The following is a 26,906-nucleotide window of genomic DNA, read 5'->3' on the forward strand; positions in this document are numbered from 1 at the left end:
AATATAATATTCAGTTTTATTATATCTAATAACTTAAAGTTTAATTTTTAACTTTTACAAAAACTTACTCTGCATAGATTTCTTAATAAAATTGAGTATGGTAGAGAATGTTCTCGAACACCAAAATTGATTCTTTGAATCCATAACTATGGAAGATAGTTACACAGCTTAAAAAGATCAATAAAAAAAGTAATAAAGCATCATAGTATTTTTGAGAAACTGTACAAAAAGAAAAAACCTTTCTCATATTTCTTTTTTTCAGCTTTCTTCCTTTATATTGATATTGTAGAGCTTTGTGAACGCATCTTACTGCAAGACTATAGCAATTTTTTCTTCTACCACGAAATCCCTGAAGATAAATGGGAAGTATTAGTTTATATAGATATGTAATTTTTAACATTATTTTAACTGGCAAGGGTATTTTGAGTAAAGTTTTAAGATCTAAAAGTTAAAACCATTAAATCAATTTCAAAATAATTGTTTTTTATATTACCACAAAAACACAAACTTCATTAAGTTGAACCTTTTTTTTCTTTAAATGCAGAATGACTGACAAATAGATAGAACATACAAGGAATTTTGCTACAACAACTAAGGACTAGCGAAGTCGACTTTTTAAGACTCGAATTTAAATAAAAGATGAATTTAAATTATACGCATATACCGAATTTAACTGAAAGATGAATTTAAGCTATATTTGAAGCTTAAACTGAAAGACAGATTTTGACTTCTAAACTGAATTTAACTAAAAGTCGAATTTGGATATTAAAAACACATTTAATTAAAAAAGAAATTTTTTAAGAACTTTTATAAGTTTTATAAAAATTTTTTTTTTGCTTTTTTAGTTTTTTTTGTTTTTTACTTTAAATGTTCCATGAAGATCTGACGGTTTTGCCACGGAGTACATCAGAAAAGTATTAAACTAGGAAGCTCAAACCTCCTTCCTTACCAATGGTGTGAAATATGCCCAGAGCTTGCTTCAAACCCTAGGCCCTTGCTTCAAAAGCAAATGCTCTAACCACTGCGCCGCGCTTGTTGTATAATCATTTTTTATAAACTAAAAGTATTTTTTTTTAGCTTGTATTTAACCATAATTTAAAACATGACAAAGAAGAAGTGAAGTCAAGTAAATTTTAATTTACTAAAAAAATATGCGCTTACAAAAGCAATTTGTGTCAAAATGAAAAACCTAAAAATCCATTACTAATGAGAATTTAAGTTATGGAATCTTTACAACTCTTAATGTTTTTGAGCAAACATGAACAAAAAAACATTTACAATGTTTATTGAAAAATTTTGATTGTCAATTTTATAAAGGAAAAAGATTGTTAAGAATATTAGGTTAAATATTCACCTGTTTTTTACCTTTAGGATTTCTTAAAAGCGATAAATAAGATTTAATAAGTGAGGAATAGACTTTGTGCCTAAAAAAGACTTTTCCAATATTGACTCTGTAAGACAAATTTATTTCCAACATGTTTTTTTTTTTACTGAATTCATGTTCCCAAGGCCAAGGGCCACTTTAGTCGAGGAAGTTACTTTTTATATTAGTTACAACCCTCTCTAAACTCTTTAACTCTGAAATACTTTTCAGAGTTAAAGAGTTGAAAGAGGGTTGTAACCAATAGAAACAGGTTGATATACATTAAACATATAATATATTTTATAAATCTTCTTCTTTATAAATTTAAAAAAAATTTATAGCTTTTGAATTTAAATGAAAGTTAAATGAAATTTTGTAATTGTTACCGAATTTAACTAAAAGCCGAATTTCTATTTTAACTTCGACACTAAAGTCAAAGCCAAAGTCAACTTTGTCTTTCAGTAAACTTCGTAATCTGAATTTTAACAAATATTCGTCGGTCTTAACATCGACTGACAAAAAAGTAGAATATGTCAGAAGTGCTGCTACATCAATCAGGGTTTTAGTTATAGCAGGCAATTCTTTTATTAAAGAAAAAGAATTTTGGTCAAATTTATTATTAACTTCAAAAAAAAAAAAATTATTTCAACAATATATAATAAAACTTTCGTCCCACCTCTATTGGTTGTATGAGTGTGTGTGTGTGTATATATATATATCTATATATATATATATATATATATATATATATATATATATATATATATATATATATATATATATATATATATATATAAAATATATATTATATATATATATCTATATATATATATCTATATCTATATCTATATCTATATCTCTATATATATATATATATATATATATATATATATATATATATATATATATATATATATATATATATATATATATATATATATATATATATATATATCAACCCTCGGAATAAAGAAAATTGAGGTTGGCAATAATTTGTTGATCTCAATCTTTTAGAGTTCAGCAAAAAAAATTTGATACATAGGTCTTACCAGAAAATATTGAAACGAGGTCGGCAATTTTTTGCCAACCTCAAACACTTATAGATTGGCAGTTAGGTTGACTTTGCCAAATGCGGACCCTAATTCCAAGTTGCTAAACCTAATTGCTGACCTTAACATCTCAAAGTGTTTGAGGTCAGCAAAAATGTGCCAACCTCATTTCTATGTTTTATGGTAAGATCTTTGTATCAAAATTTTATTGCCCACCACTAAAAGATTTAGGTCAGCAAATTATTATCGACCTCAATTTTTCTAACTTCAAGAGTTAATATATATATATAATATATATATATATATATATATATATATATATATATATATATATATATATATATATATATATCAGGGTGTCCACTGAAATTTAAAAAAAACTCCAGCACTTATTACTTCATTTGGATATACTTTTCCAAGATTTTGGTACTGTAACCCATATCTTTTTCCAGCATCAGTATTAAAAAAGTACTTAAATTCCAGCACTAATGATATTTCCGAAGTGATACAAAAATTGTCTTAAAGACAACAACTGTACTTATGAAACAAAAGCAAGGACTTACATAACAAATTTACTAAATTTAACTAACTTTAGAATTACTAACAAATGAAACTTAATGAAACTCTGAAGAGTCAGTCATAACAATGACTGAAGCACAAATTTAAGCAGCTAACTTAAAAAAAGCTAAATACAAAAACAAAATATTCATGACAGCTTACAAGTAACTATTTTAAATAAAGAACTACTTGTAGGCTTAACAAGTTTCTAGTTATTATATCAAAAAAACTCTTATGGAAGGCACAATCCATTTAAAGCATTTTTTTAAATCTTAGTTAAGAATAATAAATTGCAAAATTTCTCAATAAATCACAAAATCAGAAAAAAATTAAAGGAGAAACAACTAAAAATAATAATAACAATAAGAAATACTGAAACAAAATAAGACAGTTGTTTGTTAATAAAAACTAACTTGACCATTTTTTAAGCATGCTGAAAATAAAAATCATCATGACAATCCTTTGGATGAAAGAACTTAAAAGATTCTTGTTTTTTGGCTTTGACTTCATTATCCATAAAATCTTTAAACTGTGAAACACCAAGTCACATTGCTGTGGTGATAAAATCCTTAAACTCATGAAGTACCTAACTAAAGTTTTCAAATAACCAATTAATTTGACATTAGGGTCAAAGATACTGGATGCTCTTATGAATGATTAATTCAATGGAGATTTGTCACAAAAGCTTTTCATTGTTGAAATAACTAATTTCTTGGCCACCTTAAAGAACTTTTTGCTTTGAGACAATGCTACCAAATTATTCTTTTTCAGATGATGTAGTTCTTCAGAAACAGAAAATCTTGCATTAGGCTTTTCATCAGGTAACATATTATTAGTCAAAGAAAGATTCAGACCTTAATAGCTTAAGTCATCATTTAAACATAGAGAAAAACTACTATCCACATTTTTAAGCTGCCAAATAATTTCAGCCTTAGTAACATCTAGTTTTTTGTCACAAGTCTAATGTCTTTTGTTTTTCTGTAATTGACTCATTAGAGTCAGAAAAGACTGATGGTATAAAACTTTTCTCTTTTGGTTTTGCAAAGAATCCTTTCACTTCTCTTAATTTTATTTTGTGCTTTGCTCCTTTTGCGTGATCTGTCAAGGCAGAGCTCCCACTTGAAGAGAGTTTTGACCAGTGGCAAACCACACATCTTACTTTAGTATCATCTTTAAGATCTTTCTTTAGCCAATCTTTAAAGATACCATTACTCAACCAGTCATCTTTAAATCGTTTTAAAACTTCATTTTTTTAACTAATTCCATATTTATACTAACTAAAATAACAATACTAATCTAAACTAAAAATAAAAAACTTTAGAAAGAATAAATATTGTTAGTAAGATTTAAAACAACCTTCAAAAATCAATAACTAAATAGAAATTGAGCTACCAAACAGGACTTTAAAAAAATTCTTGTTTTTCTAGCTTTAAAGTTGCTTAAAGCATTAATTTTCCAGTTTTTCCAGCGAGTTTTTTAAAAACAGCCTTTTTTCCAGTTTTTCCAGTTTTTCCAGCAGAGTGGACACCTTGTATATATATCACAGCGATCTATACTGTAGATCTCATCAACATGCAAATGGTGTATCTGACTGGGGGCCTATTTTAAATTTCACTTAACTATATTTACCATTTCAGTGATATTAAAATATGGATAAAAAATGTTGCATATATGGTTGCACTACAAATTATTTATCTGCAAAAAAGAAATCTGAAAATTTTAGGCTCTCAGTATATCGATTTCCTAAAAATGAACAAGAAAAACAAATGTGGATTAAAGTAAATCCAAATGCAAACTTAAAAGTAACTAATGACACTGTAGTTTGTAAGTTGCATTATTTTTTAAAATTTCGCTCAAGATGAACTATCAATTATTGACAATAATTGGCTTACTGAAAAAACTGGTCAACTTTTTTTTGATAAAAAAGTATGTAAAGTAGCACAATCTTAAAAAACTTTATGAAATCCAAAAATTTAGTTAAACTATCCAATTTAAATGTTTCAATATTTCCAAAGCCAATTGAGAGGCAGTCAGTTTCTACCTGTTTAATGGTTTTTTGTGACAAAATTTACCATGCTTTAATTAATCATCCAGGACTGCAGCATATAAAAGAAAGTCAAGATCTTATTAACATTGTTGTATCATTGTTGTATCAAGTTCTCAATGTTTAGGTGAAGATATTAGATTCAATGATGAACTTCAAGCAGTAATTAGAGATCCTAATGATGATAGGTTAAAAAATATTTTAGATTTTGGAAATATGACTTTAAAGATGGGTGGAAAGCAAAGTAAAAGAGAGAAACGCCTTACTCGTGATACTGCACAGTCAATTTACTGCACATGCAATGGTGTTGTTGAACTATTTAAATCATTATTGGATAGCTCAGATCAATATATCAAAAAAATTTAGCAAATTAAGCCAAGGTTCAGGAGGTTCATATTTGGTAACAATAGAATAAGTGATTGAAAAGTTAAATATTTCAAGAGCTAAGCTTTTGTTATCACTTGATAACCCAGCTGTTGAGATAAATCTTGATACAACCCATTCTTGTCCAAACTGTGGTTTTTTATTGGATGAGCCCTCTGCTAAGATATTTGATCATCTACCAGATTTTGATTCTTTTATTTCTCTTAATACAAATATGGCTCTTTTATTTATATATATATATATATATATATATATATATATATATATATATATATATATATATATATATATATATATATATATATATATATATATATATATATATTTATATATATATATATATATATATATATATATATATATATATATATATATATATATATATATATATTTGGGTTGTCCAAAAATCAAAATTTAAAAACTTTATAAGTTTTAAAATCTAAAAACAACTTCAAAAGAAGTTTTATAACATATTATCGACTAAGTAAATGATTTTGGAGTTCTTACAGAACTCGGTTACGATTAACAACAGGTAAAAATTACCTTAGCAAGAGCAAATATTTTCGCTTTTTTAATAACCCTCTTAAAGGGTCCAGCTCGAACCATATGCATAAAATTAAGAAACATTTTTATTTATTCAATTCTCACTTTAAAACACAAATTACTTAAATCACACATCACGCTTTACTTTCGGTAATGCTGTTATTGTCGCGGCGTATTTGCTAAATTTATATCATCTGTGACCTTTCTATGTTCTGCAAACTACTTGTTGTTACTGTGGTTATAAATTGTAATATTTGTTATTAATGACTGTTATTATTTTTTTACATAAATACATATATACCGTTTTTCATTTATTGCGACTGATCTCACTTTTTCTATTTTTGAGATTGTGAACATTTATTATTTGGATTTAAAATATATTTTCACCTGAAAAAGAAAAAAACTTATATAAAAGTTATGAATCATGTCCGAAGAAGTAGTTAAAAAGGGTCCAATAATAGCTGCTCGTGAAACAGGTTATTTTGTTTTACATGTAATTCAAATTTAGAATTATTTTTCTTAATTTTAGAACGCTTATTTTTAATAAAAATAAGCGTTCCAAAAATAAAAAAATCAATTCTAATTTTTCTAAAATTTGTTATAGTTTTATTAAAACAAATTAACTATAAATTTGGAACAATATTGGATTAAATCAGTAACGAATCCAGAATTTTTTGGTGTACAGAGGAGGGTGTAGTGTTTTACCAAAACTAAAAATAAATAAAAAATGATGTTGATAGCAAAACAAAACAAAAAAACACATACACAAAAAAAAAAAAACTCAATAAATAAAAAATATATCTCTCTCTCTCTCTCTCTCTCTCTCTCTCTCTCTCTCTCTCTCTCTCTCTCTCTCTCTCTCTCTCTATATATATATATATATATATATATATATATATATATATATATATATATATATATATATATATATATATATATATATATATACAGGAATATTGGGGTAGTACCTCCCCTTGGGAGTTTTTTTCAGGAATATTATTTTGTAAATTGACTATTATACAGAATTGAACTATTATACTGACGAATGAAGTTGAATATTATACGTAATGATACGTATATGAACTTGATTATTACACTAAAGTACAAAAAGTTATAAAAGAAAGTTACCTATAAATAAAAAAATGCAAACTTGTTTTTTTTTTTTAACTTTTTAGCCTCCTCCTTGGCGATTGACAAAACCCGCCCCTGTATATATATATATATATATATATATATATATATATATATATATATATATATATATATATATATATATATATATATATATATATATATATATATATATATATATATATATATATATATATATATATATTTGCTGTAAAGTAAGTTATTTTTGTGAAGGTATGTACTTATTATAAATATATAATTAATTTGAAATATTGCAATATTATATGAAATATAAAAAAGTAAACAACACGTATTTAGTATATCATATTCCATAATTTTTTTAAATTGTTTTAAAAAGTTTAAATTGACTTATAAAAAAGTCTCCATATATTAATATTAAGTTAATAACTATTATTTTAATTATTAAAAACTAACGCGTTATTAACTTAACTGGTCACTATACGCTTACTCACTTTAAACTTAGCTGCGATAAAAAATATTTTTATGTGCATAGTATAAACAATACTAATTTCAAAATAGAATATGGTTTTCAAGGCTTAAACTTATTAATTCCCGCATTTTTAATCGACAGTCATACAGAAGTTAATGCTTGTACTTATGTGATAAACATAAAAAGAAAAACCGTAAGTAAGAAATTCTAACTAGGGCTGATTTTTTTTAACAAAGTAATGAATAACAAAACTAAATACGGAAATAAATTGCCGGCAGTAAACAGAAAAATTTTGTTATTTAGTTTAAAATAAGATTTAGTTCAAAAATATTCTGTTAGTACTGTTATGGCTGAACAGAGCAAGTATTTTTATTTTATCATCTTTTATTATTCCTTTTTTTTTTTAGCTTTATTTTTTTTGTAAAACTTCTACTTAAACTGCAGAAATAGTCTTAATCAACTTGATGCCTGCGCCATTAGCAAAATTATGAATTGATTTTGTTTATCTTACATACGGATTTTAATTGTTGTCAAAATCAAATATATAATAATAAATTCAATAACGTAAGCAAATAAAATATTAAAATAATTGTACTATTGAATTTGTCAATATTCTGTTTAAATAAAATAAGTATAACAGTGTACAATAGTTGTAGATTAACCAGATTAGTTATTAATGTAGATTAACCAGATTAGCTGCTAGTGTAGAATAACCAAATTAGTTGCTGATGTAGATAAGTTGTTGCATATAAATAAAAGCTTAATCGTGGATTAAACAAATTCATTAAAAAATTAAATGCAAATTATTGTTAATTAATTCTTTTCAGAGTTTCTATAATAATTTACAAAAGGAGAAAAAGTTCTCATTAACGAGCTGGAAGCTGGTGCAGCTGAATGTATAAATGTTTAATGTAAAATATTCGTAATAATAAAAATATATTTGTTTAACAATAATAATAATAATAATAACAATGATAAATAATGATGATAATAAATAATAAACAACGATAATGATAATAATTACTAAGTAATAAGAAAATGAATATAAATGGCGGCGTCACTTAAACAATTATCTGATCCAAGCTTCAAAAGTAACACCAGACTTTAAAAATTATCATAATAAGAATAAAAGTAAATAAAAACAATATAAATAATAATAAATGGCAATAATAACTGAGCGTTTATAATTATTTATTTGATTCAGACAACAAGTAAAATAAAAGTCCATAGTTAAGATATACATAATCAATTCATAATTTTGCTAATGGCGCAGGCGTCAAGCTGATTAAGACCCAGCAAACATCCTATAGTGGAATTTTAGTGGACCTATACTGGCATTTTGAGTGGTCCGCTGTAGTTTTGCTCATCGGTTACTTAGAGGTCCAATAATGTATTTAGTAGTCCACCAAAAGTGGCTTGCCGATGACTAGCCGAACGGAAAGTTATCGGCTTGCCATTTATAGTGGTTTTCACTAATGGTCCACTAAGTAACAGTTGGGCATTTAGAGCAGGAATCGTTACAAAGTATACATATTTTATTCATTGACCGAAGTTTATAAGAATCGAATATTCATTAAACTTCGTAACCAAAGTTTAACGAATATTCGGTATTCGACTTTGTTTAAATTCGATTGGCGAAAAGCTTTTAATTAAAAGATTCTAAGCTTCAGCAAAATTATGCAATTATGCTGATGCTTAGATGCGTCAGTTTTTATACATATATAGATATTGGAGAAGAGTTTCTTCAAAATGCAAGTTTTCATAATTATCTATTGTTTTACAAAATGGTAAAAGTACATTTTGGATTATTTTCAAAAGTATGTAAAATTTGTTGAATTTGAAAGCTTGATTTTTTCAGGTCCTGGTCCAGGAAGATACGCTTTGCCATCCACATGCGGATACCACAATCATGATTTTACTAAGAAAATTAGCCCTGCTTACTCCTTCGGACACCGCTTAGGAGATCGTTAGTTGCTCAAAATTATTTTTATTAACTCTTACCAATATCATTTTACGTGAATTAAGATATTTGATGTTACTTTTAATTATAGTGTTTAAAACAGATAGCAGCCCTGGTCCTGGTTATATGGTTAACTCGGCAATTACTAGATTTGGAAAAGACGGAACTCCAAAATATTCTATTTTAGGCCGAGCTAAAGATCCAAGTGTTTAAAATATATTTTTCTTTTTTACTTTAAATTAATTATTTCAAAAGTTTTGTCAAGAAAAGGATTGTATTATTTATGTTAATTATTTACTCGTGGTTATTATTTATAGAAACATTTGAAACTCCGTCACCAGGCGCGTATTCACCAGAAAATGTCCATCCCCCAGGCGAAAGACACGCTCCTGCATATTCCATGGCTGCAAGAACAAGATACAGAAAACGTAGTTTTAGTCAATTTTTTTTACAATATCTGCCGATAGTATTTAAAACATTAGTTTACTTTCTTGTTTTAACTTTTTAGGCGACACAACTCCGGCTCCAAACTCATATACGCTGCCAACACTTCTAGGTTCTAAGATTCCTGACAAAGCTGCATCAGCGGCATTTTCGATGATTGGTAGATCAAAAACTGGTGGTTTTGATGAAGATTTATCTAAAACACCGGGTCCTGGACACTATAATACCTTAGATCCCAGTAAAATTAAAAAAAAAGCTCCTGCTTATTCAATGTTAGGAAGAAGTTATATGCCTGGGGGTAAAGTATTTTTAATTTTTGTTTTGATTTTAATTTTTTATTACTTGACAAATACTTATATAAAAACTTTTTTCTTAGATTCAACGCAAAAACCTGGTCCTGGTGCACATTGCCCTGAAAAAGTTACAGCAAATAAACGCAAAGCTCCTTCTTTTTCTCTTGGAATACGTCATTCAGAATATATTACTCCACTTATCATTGATGTTAGCAATTAATTGCCTCAGATTAAGAGTTTTTAATTAAAATATATGTATATTTTTTTTAAATCAAACAGTTTTTTGTAAGAGTTTTCCGTTTTATCTCTTCATTAAAATAAAAGTACATAAATTTTAAGGATTATACATTCTAATTTGAACAAGTTGGTTTTTAAAAAAAAAGAGAAAGTTACTTTTTAACATTTCTCTTTAAAAGAGAAGCTTTCCCTCTTAAAAGAGTTTCAATTTACATTACTTTAATAAATATTAAAATGTCATCCATCTTGTCGTTCGTTTAATAATCTTAACTTGCAATAAGCAACCCGAAATACGGGTTATTAGCATATAAAACATTAAAACAATTAACTTTGATATATTAATAAATTTTATTTTTTTAAAGCAGTTTCATTTCCAGAAGTGAACTGTTGGAATTCCAACGAGACAGCCTTGTTGAAATTCTAACAAGGCTGCTAGCAACCACTATTGAAGTTGGAAGTTACCAGAAGAGAAAAGATGAAGTTTATAAAACAAGATAACGATTAACAGACCACTTAAAAAATTGCAAATTATATGAATCAGGAAAGCAAGATGAAGTGAGCGAATTCCAAAGAACTGATGTTCGAGGAAAAAAACTAGACAAATAAGAATTTTTAGAGCGCTTAGGAACAGTAAAAGGATGAGACTTCATTGAATGGCGAGTAAAATGAGAATGAATTTATTAGATGGTTCTTTATAGCAGCGTCCATTATAGTATTTATAGAAAAAAGAAGGAACATTAGGAATATGTGACAATGGTTGAAGGTTGGCTGCATTAGCAGGTACAACTATGTTTGCAGTGTGTTTTTGCACCTTGTCTGAGAAAAAGCGTCATTCGAAGATCTGCTCCAGATAAGGCAACAGTATTTCATACAAGGACAGGTTTGAGATTTATAGAGATAAAGATTAGAATCATGAGTAAGAAAGTGGCGAGCACAATAAAAAGATGCAACCTTACCAGATGCTAATTTTGCAAGGTAAAAGATTAATACATTTGTCCAACAACATCTGTGGTGTAGTCCAAGATCATCTATACACTTTTATCCAAGATCATTGGTATTTTTCTTTTACACTAATAACATCTGTCTAATAGCATCTGAAAATTTAACGACCCCTAGCAACATCTTTAGAAAGATGCAACTACATCTGGTAACTTTTCTCCAAGTCCAATAACATCTGGAAGAATTTTTTCCAGATGTAAATACATCTGAAAAAAATCTTATATGTAACTACATCTAGTTAAAATAATGCATTATTGGATAATTCATCTTAAAAACAGCTTTATCTTAAAATCTACAGATGTAGTTGCACAGATGTTACTACACTTTGATAATTTAAAAGATGTAACTACATTTGTAGAACCCACAGATATAGTTGCACAGATGTTATTACACTTTTATAGTTTAAAAGATGTACCTACATCTATAATATTCATTTAATTTTTGTACAGATGTTATTAGAAAAATTTTAGATGTTGTTGGACAGATGTTATTATACCTCATGATATTTACAATTGTAGTTGGACAGATGTTATCAGACAAGGCAAAAACTGATGTTGTTACCCTGACCCATTTTGCAATGGATTTCATATATATGTAAAATCCATAACGAAAATTTTTTTGAACAATTTGTTCCTACTTATCAAGATGCATTACTTAAATCAGGTTTTATTGACAAATTTGTTTTCCATTCGAATAAAAAACCGGTCCGATTCAAAAATTTCAAACAAAACATAATCTGATATAACCCACCTTTCAGTACCAATGTTGCAACAAAAATAGGCAGTCGTTTTTTGAACATGGTAGACCTGCACTTTTTGGTTGGTCACAAACTTCGCAAGAAATTTATTTGAAGCACTATTCGAATAAGCTACTCATGTATGCCAAACATCAATTCCATCATTAATTCGCACAGTCAAAGGATATTATAACTAAGGTCCAGCTGGAAAAAAAAAACAGATGGGGCAAATGGATTTGTTGACACATTTGTGTCAACAGATCCAACTGCTCCATGAACAATCAGTGCTTGATAAAGAACGTTGTTTAAAATTCAAGCCACCGTGTCGTCAAATAAACCTGACTACAAAAAAAAAGTATATTTTTGCTTATGTGATACTCCATTTAAATCTCAGTATGCTAATCACCTAAAATCTTTTAGCATTAATAAATATAAAAATGATTCTGAGTTGTCTAAAGAAATTTGGGACATAAAAGACAAAATTTTTACACATTCAATTAAGTGTAAAATTGTGAAAGTTACAATATTACACTTTATACAAGTTTTTTACAAGTTATAACTCCTCGTCAATCTTTGCTTATACGAAAAATTTTTCATTTTAACTTATAAAGTTAAAAACTTGTTAAATAAACGAATTGAGTTGATTTCAAAATGCAGGCACGAGAATTAATTCCTTTTATCTTTTTTTGACACCGGTGATGAGCAAATATTTTGTTTTTCTTTGATTGCCATCAAGTATGTCTTTTAACAACGTAAAGTGCCTACTACACAGTATTTTGTAATTTTTAGCGTTTTTTTGAATTTAATGGCTGATGATTTCCGTATATTTATAGGGTTGCCAGATGCACGTTTGCCGAAAGAAGGACACACAAAAGCTAAAAGGAGGACAGCTTTTTATTTAGTTGGGGGAGGGGGGAGGGGGAGGGGTGAAGACTCCGATCTTCAAGCTATGGTACTGACACCGGATGAGAATAAACAACAAAGTATGTTATATAAGAACAATATATATTACAGTACACAAAAATACTGGGTAAATTGAAGGCATTATAAACTATTACTTAATAATAATAAAAACGTAAAAATACCGAAAGTGTCGCAACAACAATAAACATCCTAACGAGATTTTAAATTATCTTTAATGTATTTAATGTATGTAATTGTAGACTACGCATCTGTTTAATCAAGTTGTTGCAAACTCGCATAACTTTCTCCAATTTACAACTGCAATTAATACTTTTCAATAATAAAAAAGAATGCAACATTCAGGTATACAGTGTTTTAATAGATTATATTATTTAGAATAAGATGTTTGTCAAGTAATATGTTCTCGGAGGAGCCAACTTAACACAAAAGATTTTCGTTAGCAATCATATATTTATAAAACTGTTCGTAGGTAAGGTTCTTTAAATTGTACTTTGTAAGAACGATGCCCTTTACAGAGTCAACCAAAAGTCTATTCCTTTCCTTTGTCCATTGAGCATTAATCAACGAGAACACTCTTACAGCATTTCCGTTGCGTCCTTGGAAGCAGAAGATCTCTGAGAAGTAACACGCATTTGGACAAATTTAAAAAAATAAAACCCACTGTTCATGCAAGGGTATTTCAAAAAACTGCTAATTTTTGCCATGCACAATTGATTTTAGATTACAGTATTGGTCAAACAACTGTACATTATCAAAAATGATACCTTTTTCTTTCAGGTATAAAATAAATAACAAAAGATCATTAAATGTGCTGTCTTTTACTTTATTTAAAAACATCCAATCAAAGCACTGAAGTTCATCAAAAGGTTTCAACCACTTTTCTAAATAAAGAATGCACGCTTCCTACATTAGCTTCATACACTAGCTTCGTACACTAGCTTCGTACACTAGCTTCGTACACTAGCTTCTTACACTAGCTTCGTACACTTGCTTCGTACACCAGCTTAACTTCTGCTACAAAGTAATTGCATTGTCTCCAGCAAAAGCAACACTCTTAGACGACAATCCGTATGTTCGGAGGATTTCAAAATATATTGTGATAGTTTCAGAGGTTTTATTTGGTGTGTTATCTAACGTGAGAAATTTAGTTTGGATACCACTTGCCTTCCAGTCTAAGTATTGAATAACGATCGGAAATATTTTCTGTGAAACGTGCTGGCATCTGTGGAAAGACCGAAGCATGATGTGCAATCTAATGATTTCACCAGTTGATCAACAGTGTGAGGGCCGATTACTTGGTTTATGATTGCCTTAGCTTTTGTTTCAAAACATGCGAAATTTTTTTCAATATCCGTATCTTCAAATAATGTGTGCATTAAACCAGCTGCGCAGGCCATCGAGTTGTAAGAGTGATGATGACAAATAGTATGAAACGCTTAAGTTGCTTCAGTTGCGTGGGCTTTTTGCAATATCTTTGAGTTTTTAGGTTGAAAAAAGGACGTCAACTTATTCAATGACGCTGATACTTTAGATTTTTATGTTTCTCACTGCTAACATGGCGCTTTAAATCAGTTGCTCATTTGTTAGCGACGGACAAGTAACTATCACAAATCGTACACTTTGCAACTTAACATTTTAATTAAAGAATAGAACGTCAAAAACTTATAAAAGTTATACAGTTTTAAGAACAGCTAACTTTAAATGAAAAAATATGAGTAAAAAAAAAAAATAATAACAAATAAAAAAAATAAAAAAAAAAAAAGCTCAAAATAATAAAAAAGCTGAACATTTTAAATGTTTTCAGCTTTGCCTGCCGGACAGACGAAAAGGATAAAAAAGGAGGACATGTCCTTCTTTGACCGGACGTCTGGCAACCCTATACAGAGTCAACAACTCCGGGGGGCGGGGGAAGGGTACGTGTTTCCCCACTTTTTTTCTAAATTTTTTTTTTTTTTTTTTTATTCTAGATATAGAAGATTTTTTAAAAAAAATAACGATTGTGTCTCCCCACTTCGAAACCCGTGTCGTCGGCCCTGCTATATATGTATGAACCTTAAAGTACCATAGAAAATTTTTGTTTTCTTCAAAAACTTCTATTACATCATTAGCACACACACACACACACAAGCAATAGTTGGTGGATTTTGATAATTTTTATGTTCTTTTTTTAGTTTTTTTTCTTATTTTTGCTTTTTTCGCAATATGTCTTTTTAAAAATTTTAAACGCATTTTCTCATTAACTACCTTTTGTCATTAAATGCAGAGCTATAAAAGATGTTGTAGTTTAAAGTGTTAAAATTAAAGATATTTTATGTAAATGTAAAGTGATTTTGTTAAAAATGCAATATTTTTTGAAATAATTTGAATAACAAAAATTCCCACGGTTAAGCAGGATAAAATATGCTCAGGAAACTATGTACAAAATTTTAGATTGACTTATTAAGACAAAATCAAGTTATTAGGTTTTGAAGTTTTGCTTAAAACACAGCTTTTACAATGTATTTTCAGCCATTATGAATTTTTTTTCAACAAAAAAAATTTTTAAATGCTTTTTTTTATTTAATTTTCATATAAGTTGTTTTCTCAAAAAAAAACTATTAAAGTTAACAATAATTAAAAAAAACCCTGCTTTCATTTGTGTGCCACCTTAAGCGGTCATTAAAATACCATGTAATATGTATATATATATATATATATATATATATATATATATATATATATATATATATATATATATATATATATATATATATATATATATATATATATTACATATTTTATTGACTCATTAATAAATGTAGCTCTAGAATGAGCATCATTTGTTAAGTGATCTTTACCACTTCAAAACTTTGCTTTTATTATTTAAAGTAATTTTGTCCGGCTCCGTTTAAATTAGTTTATTGTTGTAAGGCTTTAATTAAATAAATTAAAGCCGTACAACAATAAACTAATTTAAACGGAGCCGGACAAAATTACTTTAAATAATAAAAGCAAAGTTTTGAAGTGGTAAAGATCACTTAACAAATGATGCTCATTCTAGAGTTACATTTAATTTACTTGAAACCTCCGCCCCCCCCCCTACTTTTTTTCTAAATTACTTTTTTTTTTCCTACTGATAATTCTAGATATAGAGCACTTTTTTTAAAATTAAACGATTGCACCCCTCCCCTCAAAAACCGTGTCGTAGGCCATGATCCAGTAAGATACTATGCTCAATTTTGAAAAATAATGTTTTGAAGATACTTGGCATTGTTGCCTGTTTTTTTTTTTGTTATTATTTTCTTTCGGAATAGAAATCCTTGTGCAATTTTTATTGGTTTAGGGTTTGGTTAGGGTGTAGCTTTCAACAAAATAAACTATTGTTAGGTTCAGGGTTAGAATATGGTTTTCAGTTAATGCTTTGCGTAAAAAGTGACTCGTTTTTTATGGACTAGTAGAGGGGATGCTTAAAATACACGTCCGCCGTGATTTATTTTAATTGTACCACTGTACCACAAATTTCTATCTGCTAACCTCTCAGTTAACAAACTTTTCAACATTATATTAAATAGAGTCACATGTTGCTAAATTCTTTTATTGAAATTATCAATTGCCTAAACTTTAATAAGGTACTATACTTCTATAATTATTTATTATTTAATTGTAAATTGTTAAAATTATATATCAGCAGGAAATAGAACGGATTAGCAGGAATGCCCAGAAGATATGCAGTCTTCCCAGAAGATATGCAGTCTTCCCGTACATATTTTACAAATGAAATAAAATATTTATTTGATTAATATGATTCATTTAGCTTTTGATGTTTTTTCTTTATAAAATTTAATTCTTAAAAAACATAAGATTATGAAAAAACAAATGGCTTAAAGTAATGATTGCCCTCGTAATCATATATCGTATTTAATGTTATCTTGATTTTTGCAGTTAAAGTTTTTTTGTTTTGTTTTGAAGTCTGTTCACTTTTAAATGACTAATACAGAATTGATTTTACAGTAGGTTCCTACACAATACTGAACTAGATAAGTTATTAACTAAGAATTAAGTTATATATATGTATATATATATATATATATATATATATATATATATATATATATATATATATATATATATATATATATATATATATATATATATATATATATATATATATATATAAAACATGTACTAAAAAGTTACACAATTTGAACAAAGCTAGATTAGAAATCGACAATATTTAGATCTTTCCTCTCACCAGCCCTATAATAAAAAATCATAATGGTAATAATAACAATAATAATAATAATACCGATAATGATAAAATATAAATATAAGGGTTATATAAAATATAAAGATTGATAAAATAGAGGAATGAAGCATAACTATTCTACAATACCTCATATAGGCACAGGTGGTTTTTTACCTCGAGAGAACATCTTACCCTGCCCTACCCTAAAATAAAAAGATTGTTTGATAATAATATTTGTTTCATTTTAATTATTATATATAAATTTTAATATACAAAATATTTAAACTAATATATTAACATTTATACAAATGTTTAGTTAGTTTTGTTAGTTTATATTGATATTAAATAATATTAAAAATATTGAATATTAAAAAGAGCTTTTTAAAACATTCTTTAGATTGAAGACTGTGAAACAGAAATAAAATTTGATTTTAAGTTTGTTGTGCACAAAATAAAATAGTCCAGTATAGCGCTACGTTTGAAATTTATTGCTAATTGAAATGGAGTCATAAATCGAAAGGATAAAAAAATTTCTGCAGAAGCTTGTACTAATAAATGCACCAGAATTAAATTGTCTTTATATACCGCAATATGGAGTGGTGTTATTCCATTTAAAATGTTTATAAAGTTTACATTTTTGTAATATACAGTTAAAAATCGAACTATTTCTTCGCTCTCTCCCATTACTGCTGCATGAAGAGGCGACCAGTGATCGTTTAAGCAAAAGTCGAGAGGGAACTGATTTTCCATCAAAACTTTAAAGCAACTAAAACAACCTTTATAGCAGGCTTCAAGAATAATACGTTTTTTATCCGTTAGACTGATGTAAACACCTACTGTTTTTATCATTTGATCAAAATTAGTACACTGATCTTCATAAAGACAATTAAGTAACTTCAATTTTGCATTTTTTAAGTATTTACTCCGAAGCAAGTTCAACCAGAGACTTTCCTTTGACTGAAAATTTTTTATATTGCTCTCATCTGTTTCCATTATTGAAAAACGAGTAACTTTTCGGTTCCCCAGCAGATAAGACCAAGTTCGAAACTTTTGTCTTTTTTGTTGCTCTTTATTGTGGTTTGATAATAACGGAAAATTTTGGTTATCTGAGTTATTCCTATAAGTTGGCATTTTAGAGTTTATTTTTATAAAATATTGAACTCATGAACATCTGTATTTATACAAAATATTTAAGAGGCGTTAAGGTTTAAATTATAAAGACGTGACGTCACCGGGTAATATTTTAATGAATAAGCCTTTCAATTATATTATTGAAGAAATATGAATCATTTGAATAGATTGCGTAAGTACTAGATTAGGTAAGTATTCAAATTATTTTGTGTTGCAGCTTGTTTTTTTTAGCTCGATAATAAAAATAAATAAAAAAAATTAATAGAAAGAGTAATTACAACGTGTTCGGATTAGGATTATTGCGTTGGTGGTAATGTTTAGATTACTAATACTTTAAAGAAACAAAAAAACATAAACATAAAGCCAAATTTTTTTATCGTGAGTAGTTGTTGCATTATTTATCGTTTATATTAAAATTGCGTAATTGGAGACCTCGGTGCGAAAAACGGTGTAACTCCATAATAACAAATTTTTTAGGAGAATGAAAAAAACAGATTAACTTTGAATGTTCGGAAAAAGTATCATTTAGTCAAATCCTTAATTAAATGACATAAGGAGTGCTCTAATCTAAATTATTTTTGCATCAACTGTTAGAGCATCTTATAATTAGTAATATCCGTTCAAATCTAAAAATCAAGTGGAGTTACATCGTTTTTGCCCCGAGGTTGTCAATTGTTGTTAACTATTTTCTTAAAACTTTTATAAGCATATTTAAATGCTTAAACATTTTAAAAAAAGACAAACTTTCAAAGCAAAACTTAAAACAAAGCTTATCAAACAATTAAATACGTTTTCGCTGACATTTTCATTCATGATAGAATTTTTTAAAGACAACATTATCTCCCTAATCTCTGTCTTCTGACCTTTGACACATCCTCTTTAAGGTAGCAAATCCCCACGAAAATCAAAAAAATTTCCAAAATCTTATTATAACCGAATTTAATGATGAACTTAACAGAGATTAGTGATGTGAAAAAAGTTAGTTGTAAAATAATTTGGTTGTTTAAATATAGTTTAGTGAACTATAGTTTTTCAGATTTCCCTAGCGATCACCATAGTAACGAATTTGTTTATTGGTTTTTTTACTTTATAGTCATGTTATTGGAAGAAATTTTAGTCTTAAAAACATCCTGTTTACTTAACATTTTACATTTTTGCTAAAAAAAATCTTAAGTTTTACATCTTCATATTTACTAGTAACCAAGCCCTTGCTAGTAACATCACATTTTTTGACTATATTTGCATGCTCGCTTAAAAACTATTTTCATCACAAGTTTGTTTGCATCTTTTATAAAAAAAAATGGCTTGTTGCACTATTAGAAAACGTATATATAAGTTCCAAGCTAGTTAGTACACATTAGTTAGTACACATTATTTAGTACACATTAGTTAGTACACATTATTTAGTACACATTAGTTAGTACACATTATTTAGTACACATTAGTACACATGCAACGAAAGAAAGAAACTACAGCTTAATCACAAGTTTTTCAACTGCAAAAGAAATTTTTTTTTTGATAATGAATGTATGACAAAAAAGACTTTCTTAGCAGATATCAACAGAAAATTTTTTTTCCGGTTATACTTTATATCAACTTAAGTTATTTAAAGTTTTGAATAAAAAAGGTTTATAGACAACAAAAAAAAAAAAAGAAGGAACATCATATTCTGCTAGTGGTTTTAAGAATGATAACAATTTTATGATTTTTTCTATTACGCAATCTTTTTAAGCATTTTTCTTGTGTTTAATTTTTTTACTACTTAGCAATATATAAAACACGCTTTCTCGTTCTAATAAAAATTTTGATTTAAAATTTCCTACGGACCACTCTAATTTCCTTTTCTAACTTTTTATAGAATATTTTTTAGTTGTTTAAATGCTCAATTTTTAAATAACTTTTTCTCTTTTAATTGATCCTGGTTATCTTGTTTACTTTTGAAACTATTTTTACATTATTTTTTTGCATTTTTACTTTTTTTGCCGATTTTAAAAATAAGTCGTTAATTGAACAAAAAACAATTTTATTTTTATTATTCCATTTCTACCTGTACTTTATAAATTCATCTCAAAAGAACTAGACCATTCAACCCTATACTGGTATATTTTAAAAATATTTTAACGTTAGTTTGTAGCTTATAAAAAGCCCCAAAGTTTTAAAGTCCCAGTGGTTTCTTACTTACGATTGCTTCAATTTTGGCTAATATTTTTTGCTCCGTTTCCTGACGCATTAATTTTGGTATATAAATTTTTATAAATTACAGAAAACTTTTTTTTAAATATAATTAAATTAGAAGAAATCTGAAATAATGTCTTTTTTTTAGCTTATGTCTTTTTTTTTTGTTTTTTTTGCAAAAAACGTCAACCAAATTAAACCAAACAAGGTACACAAAAACTTGTTTATCAAAATTATGCAAAAATGTAACAAACTCCATTTGTTTATTTTATATTTTGCAATTAAGCTATGTTATCATATATATACATGTTGTAGTCGTGCTCTACAGGACTCTTTTCTTTGTTGGTGGTCGACAAAAAGAAAGTATCTAGGTAAAAGCATTTATTTTATACCGTTTTGTACTTGTTTCAAATTATCGATTTTTTGTTATTTGTTGGAGATTTTTAACTCATTGTTTGCTTTTGGAGGAATTACAGAAGCAGTAATATTTTTCTCTAGATGAAAAGTTAATTTTTGAATTCTGTCATAGTAATTTGGAGTTTCAACTCATGTATTTGCTAAAACATTCATTTTTTTGTTTATTTCTAAACAAGTTTTTTTGATGATTCTACCAAAAAGCATGTCTTTTTATAATGATGGCCCCCCATTTTTTAAATTGTCACTTTATAATAATGGCCACCATTTTCTATATTTTCGCTTTGTGTAGTTCTGTAGTTCTGTAGTTCTGTAGTTCTGTAGTATATTGTTGTTTTCTGACAATTTTGAGCTGGAATTTTTAACAAGATTAATATATTTTTTTTGGTTGGTAGATTTTATCATGTTTTTAAATGTTTTTTTTTGTTGTTGTTGTTGGATAAATGAAATGACGTCATATAAAGAAATAATCGTAATTTTATCAAAATTTTTTGATTCAGTAAGAGGTTATAGAAATTAAATCATAAGTAATTTTTTCAGGACTGCCATTGGAAATAAGATCCAGAAGCTTGAAATTAGGACCAAATTGATGGTTAAAATAATATTGCAGAATTAAACATACACCAAATGCTATGTTTAATCCTTGCTTCTTAATACATATAATAAGTTGAACTTTATATTAAATCTGACTTTTCATGCCAAAATTATTTGATTTTTTATGCCAAAATTATTTGATTTTTAATGCCAAAACATAGAACTCATTACTGACGTAAATAAAAAATGGCTCTAATAGGAATATTTAGCAGTGGTAAATTTTGCATATTGTCAAGCGTTATTCTAACGGTACCATTCCTTTTTTTACAAAGATCCTGAATAAAAAAATACTTAGTTATAAAATCTTTTGGTTCTCTTTTTTAAACCTAATGGTTTAAAAAAGAGAACAAAAATTTTGTAAAATATATACGTCTGACATTTTCTGTTAATTTGAACTTAAAATTTTTGTCATAAGCTCTTCACAGGTAATACATGTATCACGTGAGGTCACTCAAATTTTAAATAAAAATTGTATTTAAAATATTTTAAATAGTATTTGAAATTTATATCAACATCTGGATATTTTACCAAAAACATTTAATGCATAGTTTTTACATTAAAACGATCGTTCAAATATTCAAAATGTTTAGTAGCATAATGTGTTTTTTTCTAGGAAATAAAAGAATATCCTCCTATATTTTATGACAAGCTAACGCATATTTAGTTTTACAACCTTACGCTTACAACGTTAAGCTATGCTAAACGCCGAAATGTTATCTTCTGGACAATAACCAGCAAAAGTTGCATAACCTGCAAGCTCTTCAGCCATTTACTCGTAAAATCTAACTTTTTTTCTTAGGTTATTTAGGTGCTCCCAGAAGTCCTTACGGTCTTATCTAGGAGCACCGCGGGAGAGCATTTAACTAGAAGTTCATGCCTCCTTCATACCAATGTCGCTTATTGGGCTAGAGCCGGCGTCGAACCTCGGACCTTTGGTTTCTGAGCCAGAACTCTAACCTCTGCGCCACGGCTGCTCAAAAATAAAAAATACAAGTTTACATAAGTTAATGATTAATCTTGTTTTTACCAGAAACGTTAATTTCGCCCTCATTTGTTTCTGTGACTCATATATTGTTCTGATTGTGAGAGTTACTTGCAGGATTTATTGGTAACAAAAAAGGTGAAACTCAAAAAATTTGACTTATGGTGTGTTTAAAACAACCCTTCAGTTACTTAAGGTAAAAGTCCATATTAATGATAAAACATCCAAAAACTGTTAGGTTTTGGATGTTTTATCATTAAATCAAATAATAGGCCCTGGCAAAATATTTGGGGAGTGTGGTAAACGTTTTTAACTTAAAATTTCAAATTAAAAATTATTACATGTTCAAAACCTCTTGAAAAATTCCTCTGAATTAAAAAAAACGGTTTTGCAAATTTTTTACTTTAGTACAAAAAATATATCAACATTAACTGGTAACTTTCCTAACATAAACAATATTTGTTTAAACGATGTATAGAAAAATTCAGCCCACACATCTTTTGAGTTAATAATTTGATTTAAACTTCTAAGGGATATCAAATAATCTGGCATAACTGTTCGAAACAAATACGGTTCTTATCTCCAACATAAAAAATTTCATTCTGATTTTAATACCATTTTTCTATTTTAAATCAAATAGTTAATGTTACTATTAGTGTTACTTAGATTATGTAATTATCTTTAATTATGTAGTTGTCTTTAATTATGTAGTTATCTTTTATTATATAACCATCACTTCTGCATTTGATAAGTTTCTTTAATTACTTTTAATTATTGTGTAATTATTATATGCCACTTAAGTTTGTTTTTTTTTTTTTAATTATTTACCTCCTTAAGGCCGAGAGGGCCACTACAAAGAGAAGCAATTTGAGTTCGATCCCCACCACGTCCCTAAGCCAGGGACGTGGTGGGGATCGAACTCAGAACTTCTCGCTTATGAGGCGAGAGCTCTACCACTACACCACTACCGCGTTTTAGATGTAAAAGATAAGTGGTACTCTAACGCAGTGATACTTTTGTTTTTGGTTATTAAGGTGAATTAAGAAATGCATTTACGCATCTTTTTCTTAAAACTATTAATGCGTTGTAAAACCAAATATGCGTAAAGCCAAACATGCGCAAAACCAAACACACGTAAGCTTATGGTCTTATCATACAGAGCACTGCAGAAGAGTATTTAACTCGGAAGTGTACAACTCGTTATCTTTCTAATGTCGCTAATCTGGCCAGAGCCTGTATTGAACCTCGAAACTCTTGGTTCTGAGTTAGAACTCTAAACACCGCGTTACAACAGCTTAAATGCTCATCGAGTATAAAGTAAATTCAGTACAACTTTATTTACTTAAAATAACGAGATTTTACCATGACACTGACTTTGTGAAATTCTGAGCAACAAAGGAAGTTATGCAGTACCTGTACGTCAAAAGCAGATGTTCCAGTAGCATACCTAATTGTAAATAAAGCAGATCAGCAATTTCCTCACATTACTTATCTAAAAACTTTATAAAACTTTTTTATTAAATTTCATTGTATTGCTTTGTATAACCATTTCATAGGTAGTACTATAGTACGCCATAGTGTCTATAGACACTATGGTATCCAAAACGTTTCAAAGAGACAGTATCCAGTGGACATGAGACCTAAAAATGGCGTCTTTAGAATGTTCAAATAGCGTCGAAAACGTTCAAAAGAAATTATGCTACTAAATACATTAAGTGAATTGTTATGGTATTCTTTCTATAATCTAATATTAAATCAAAAAAGTATAGGTAACTAATTTCTAAGTATCATTTTATACTTTGTATCTTTTCACTCATTTAATACCGTGCCTAATACATTAGCTAACACCTTGTAAAAAATAACTTGTCTCCACTGAAACCTTTGCACCGTGGAACAACATGCAGTTGAACTGCTTATCTTTACATGTGTTGCAAGATTATAATGGGCTACGTTACCGCACTCAGTATTGTTTGAAAGGGTATTTTTTTGCTTGTGGCCTTGTCATCACTAATCGTAGTTACGATCTCGATAGTGACAAAAAAATATACAACAAAGCTTATACACTTTTTAAGTCAAACTATTACGCTATTGAGAATTATGTCAATAAAGGGCACATGGAATCAGAAAGTGAAAGTGATTTAAAATGTAAAGCAGACTTCTTGGAAACAAAATTTTATAAAGAATACAAATAAAAACCCAACAACAAATAAAAAAAAAACAATAAATGAAAGATGGCCAAAAGACTTCTTGAAGATTAAAAAAATATTAACTAAGCCTCCAAAAAGCTCTTATTTGTTTTTTGTTTATAATAAGTTTACAAATTCACTTTTTTTTTCTTACTGATATCAAATAAAACTATGCAACCATTTAATACCATACGGTTCTTTGTATTAGTAGTATCGTGCAGTATTAAACAGATCTGGTGGTATTGACATTAGCATATAACTTATACCATACCATCTTTTTCTATCGACTTACACGATATTGAGAGTATAACCTTTTTCTAAATTTTAAATGCATCAAAAACTTATTATTGTTATTTTAAACGAAGTTACTTAACTTACGGCAACAATGTAAAAAAATAATCTAAAAAAGGCACACCAAAAATGTTATTCTCGAACGAGTAGTTGTTTACAGTCAATTACGGGTCACACCCTAAATAAGATAAGTGGTTAGAACAAAACATTCCGGATTACTGGCCCACTTCATTCTGAACACCTGCAACAGCTTCCGGACCAGGGACGAGTTCGTAATTGAGGCCAAAAAGTCCCATATTTATTTTATCTCTGTTTTAACATAAATTACAACTTTCACACTTTATAATATAAAATATAAAACTATTTAAAATAGACTTAAAGAAAACGAGGATGGCTATATGTCATCGCAATCTTTTCATAGATTTTTTAGATAGATTTTTTGTAATAAAGTGTGTAGTGCGCTTATAAGATTATTATTTGAGAAGCCGTGGCGCAGTGGTTAGAGTTCTGGCTCAGAACCCAGAAGTCCGGGGTTCGATCCCGGCTCTAGCCCAATAAGCGACATTGGTAAGGAAGGAGGCGTGAACTTCTAGTTAAATGCTCTCCCGCGGTGCTCCGCGATAAGACCGTAAGGACTTCTAGGAGCACATAAAAAATGAAAAAAAAAAAAAAAATATGCAACAAACAAAAAATACAAATAAAACAAGAAAATATTTAAGAGCAATAGTTCAAAGTAACTTTAATCATAAATGTTTCTAAAATTTTAAAAATTCGTTTTTTTTGTTGTAAACTCAAACAAGCTTAACAAATTTATCATACCCTTGAATCTTTTCCGAAAAGTATTACTTACTTTTGGTCCTCGATATGAAATGTTATTTTCTAAATATTTCATTAATTATCCGAGGCAGTTTATATGTTTTCATATCTGCTCTTAGACTTCTATAAGCATGCAACAGCGTTGACTCAAGAAAGCTCGCATACAAATTTTTTTGCAACGTTGAAGTCCTCGTATTGGTTTCAATGCTCTGATGGAATGTTTAGCCATTCTTGGGGTCTGTTTAATTTTAACAGATGAAAAAGCAACCATGACTTGTAGCCAATGAAAGATAATAAAAAAGTTTTATTTTTGGAACGCCAAATAATAACTAGAGGCTTTGGTTTTCATTTTTATTTATTTTAAAGGAGAGATATTGTTATTGTAACAATGCATAAAAATTAAATACTGATAGATTTTGATTTTATATACATTCATTTTCATTTCTTTCATTGAGGCTTTAGCGTGTTCACATCTATCTTTAGAGTAAATGATTTTGAAAGCATGTTTTTATCAACTATAAAGTTTCTTAAGCTTTGATGTTTGAGTATTTGCCCATTAAATGTTTGTATAGGTAATGAAACTATGAGTTAGCCAAAAGTAGATTATTTTAAGACTTTGTGTATTGACGTAAGAGCGAACTTGATAATCAAACCTATGGTTTGGGTGTTTTTTGACTGGATATATTTTATATGAGGAAGCCAGGATAACTTTTCAGTAACCATGAGCGAGACTAGGTTTTTTCAAACTGAGACGAGACCGAGACGAGAAGTTAGTACTTCTCGTGAGACCGAGAACGAGACGAGACGAGAAATTTAACAATTTTTGAAAACAAATTTATTAAAATCCAAGTAAAAAAAAAAATGTAAACATGGTTTTGACAAATAGACACAAACGACATTTGTCAAATGTAAACAAATTTTTTAAATATTAATTCAGAATTTTTTTGCCAAACTTTTCCAACAAGACAATGTTTTC

General features: G+C 28.1%; 2 protein-coding genes across 2 annotated transcripts in view; one reads left to right on the plus strand and one right to left on the minus strand.

Moving 5' to 3' along the window:
- The window catches only part of LOC100207635 (large ribosomal subunit protein bL20), a 21,132-nt gene extending 14,993 nt beyond the window's left edge, over positions 1–6,139 (minus strand). Inside the window, exons 1-3 of the mRNA XM_065816464.1 lie at positions 5,942–6,139; positions 239–349; positions 69–146 (exon numbers count right to left, since the gene is read on the minus strand). Of these exons, the coding sequence (XP_065672536.1) occupies positions 69–146; positions 239–349; positions 5,942–6,025 (273 nt within the window). The 5' untranslated portion in view covers positions 6,026–6,139. The remainder of the gene's footprint in view (positions 1–68; positions 147–238; positions 350–5,941) is intronic.
- Positions 6,140–6,210: 71 nt separating this feature from the next.
- LOC100207216 (ciliary microtubule associated protein 1A) lies at positions 6,211–10,511 on the plus strand. The gene is made up of 6 exons (XM_065816463.1): positions 6,211–6,417; positions 9,382–9,489; positions 9,575–9,688; positions 9,801–9,911; positions 9,992–10,225; positions 10,304–10,511. The coding sequence occupies exons 1-6, from the start codon at positions 6,366–6,368 to the stop codon at positions 10,438–10,440; spliced, it is 756 nt and encodes a 251-aa protein (XP_065672535.1). The 5' UTR covers positions 6,211–6,365; the 3' UTR covers positions 10,441–10,511.
- The last annotated feature ends 16,395 nt before the right edge of the window (positions 10,512–26,906 follow it).

The sequence above is a fragment of the Hydra vulgaris genome, chromosome 13 (genome assembly GCF_038396675.1).
Source record: "Hydra vulgaris chromosome 13, alternate assembly HydraT2T_AEP".
In the NCBI taxonomy this organism is placed as follows: domain Eukaryota; kingdom Metazoa; phylum Cnidaria; class Hydrozoa; order Anthoathecata; family Hydridae; genus Hydra; species Hydra vulgaris.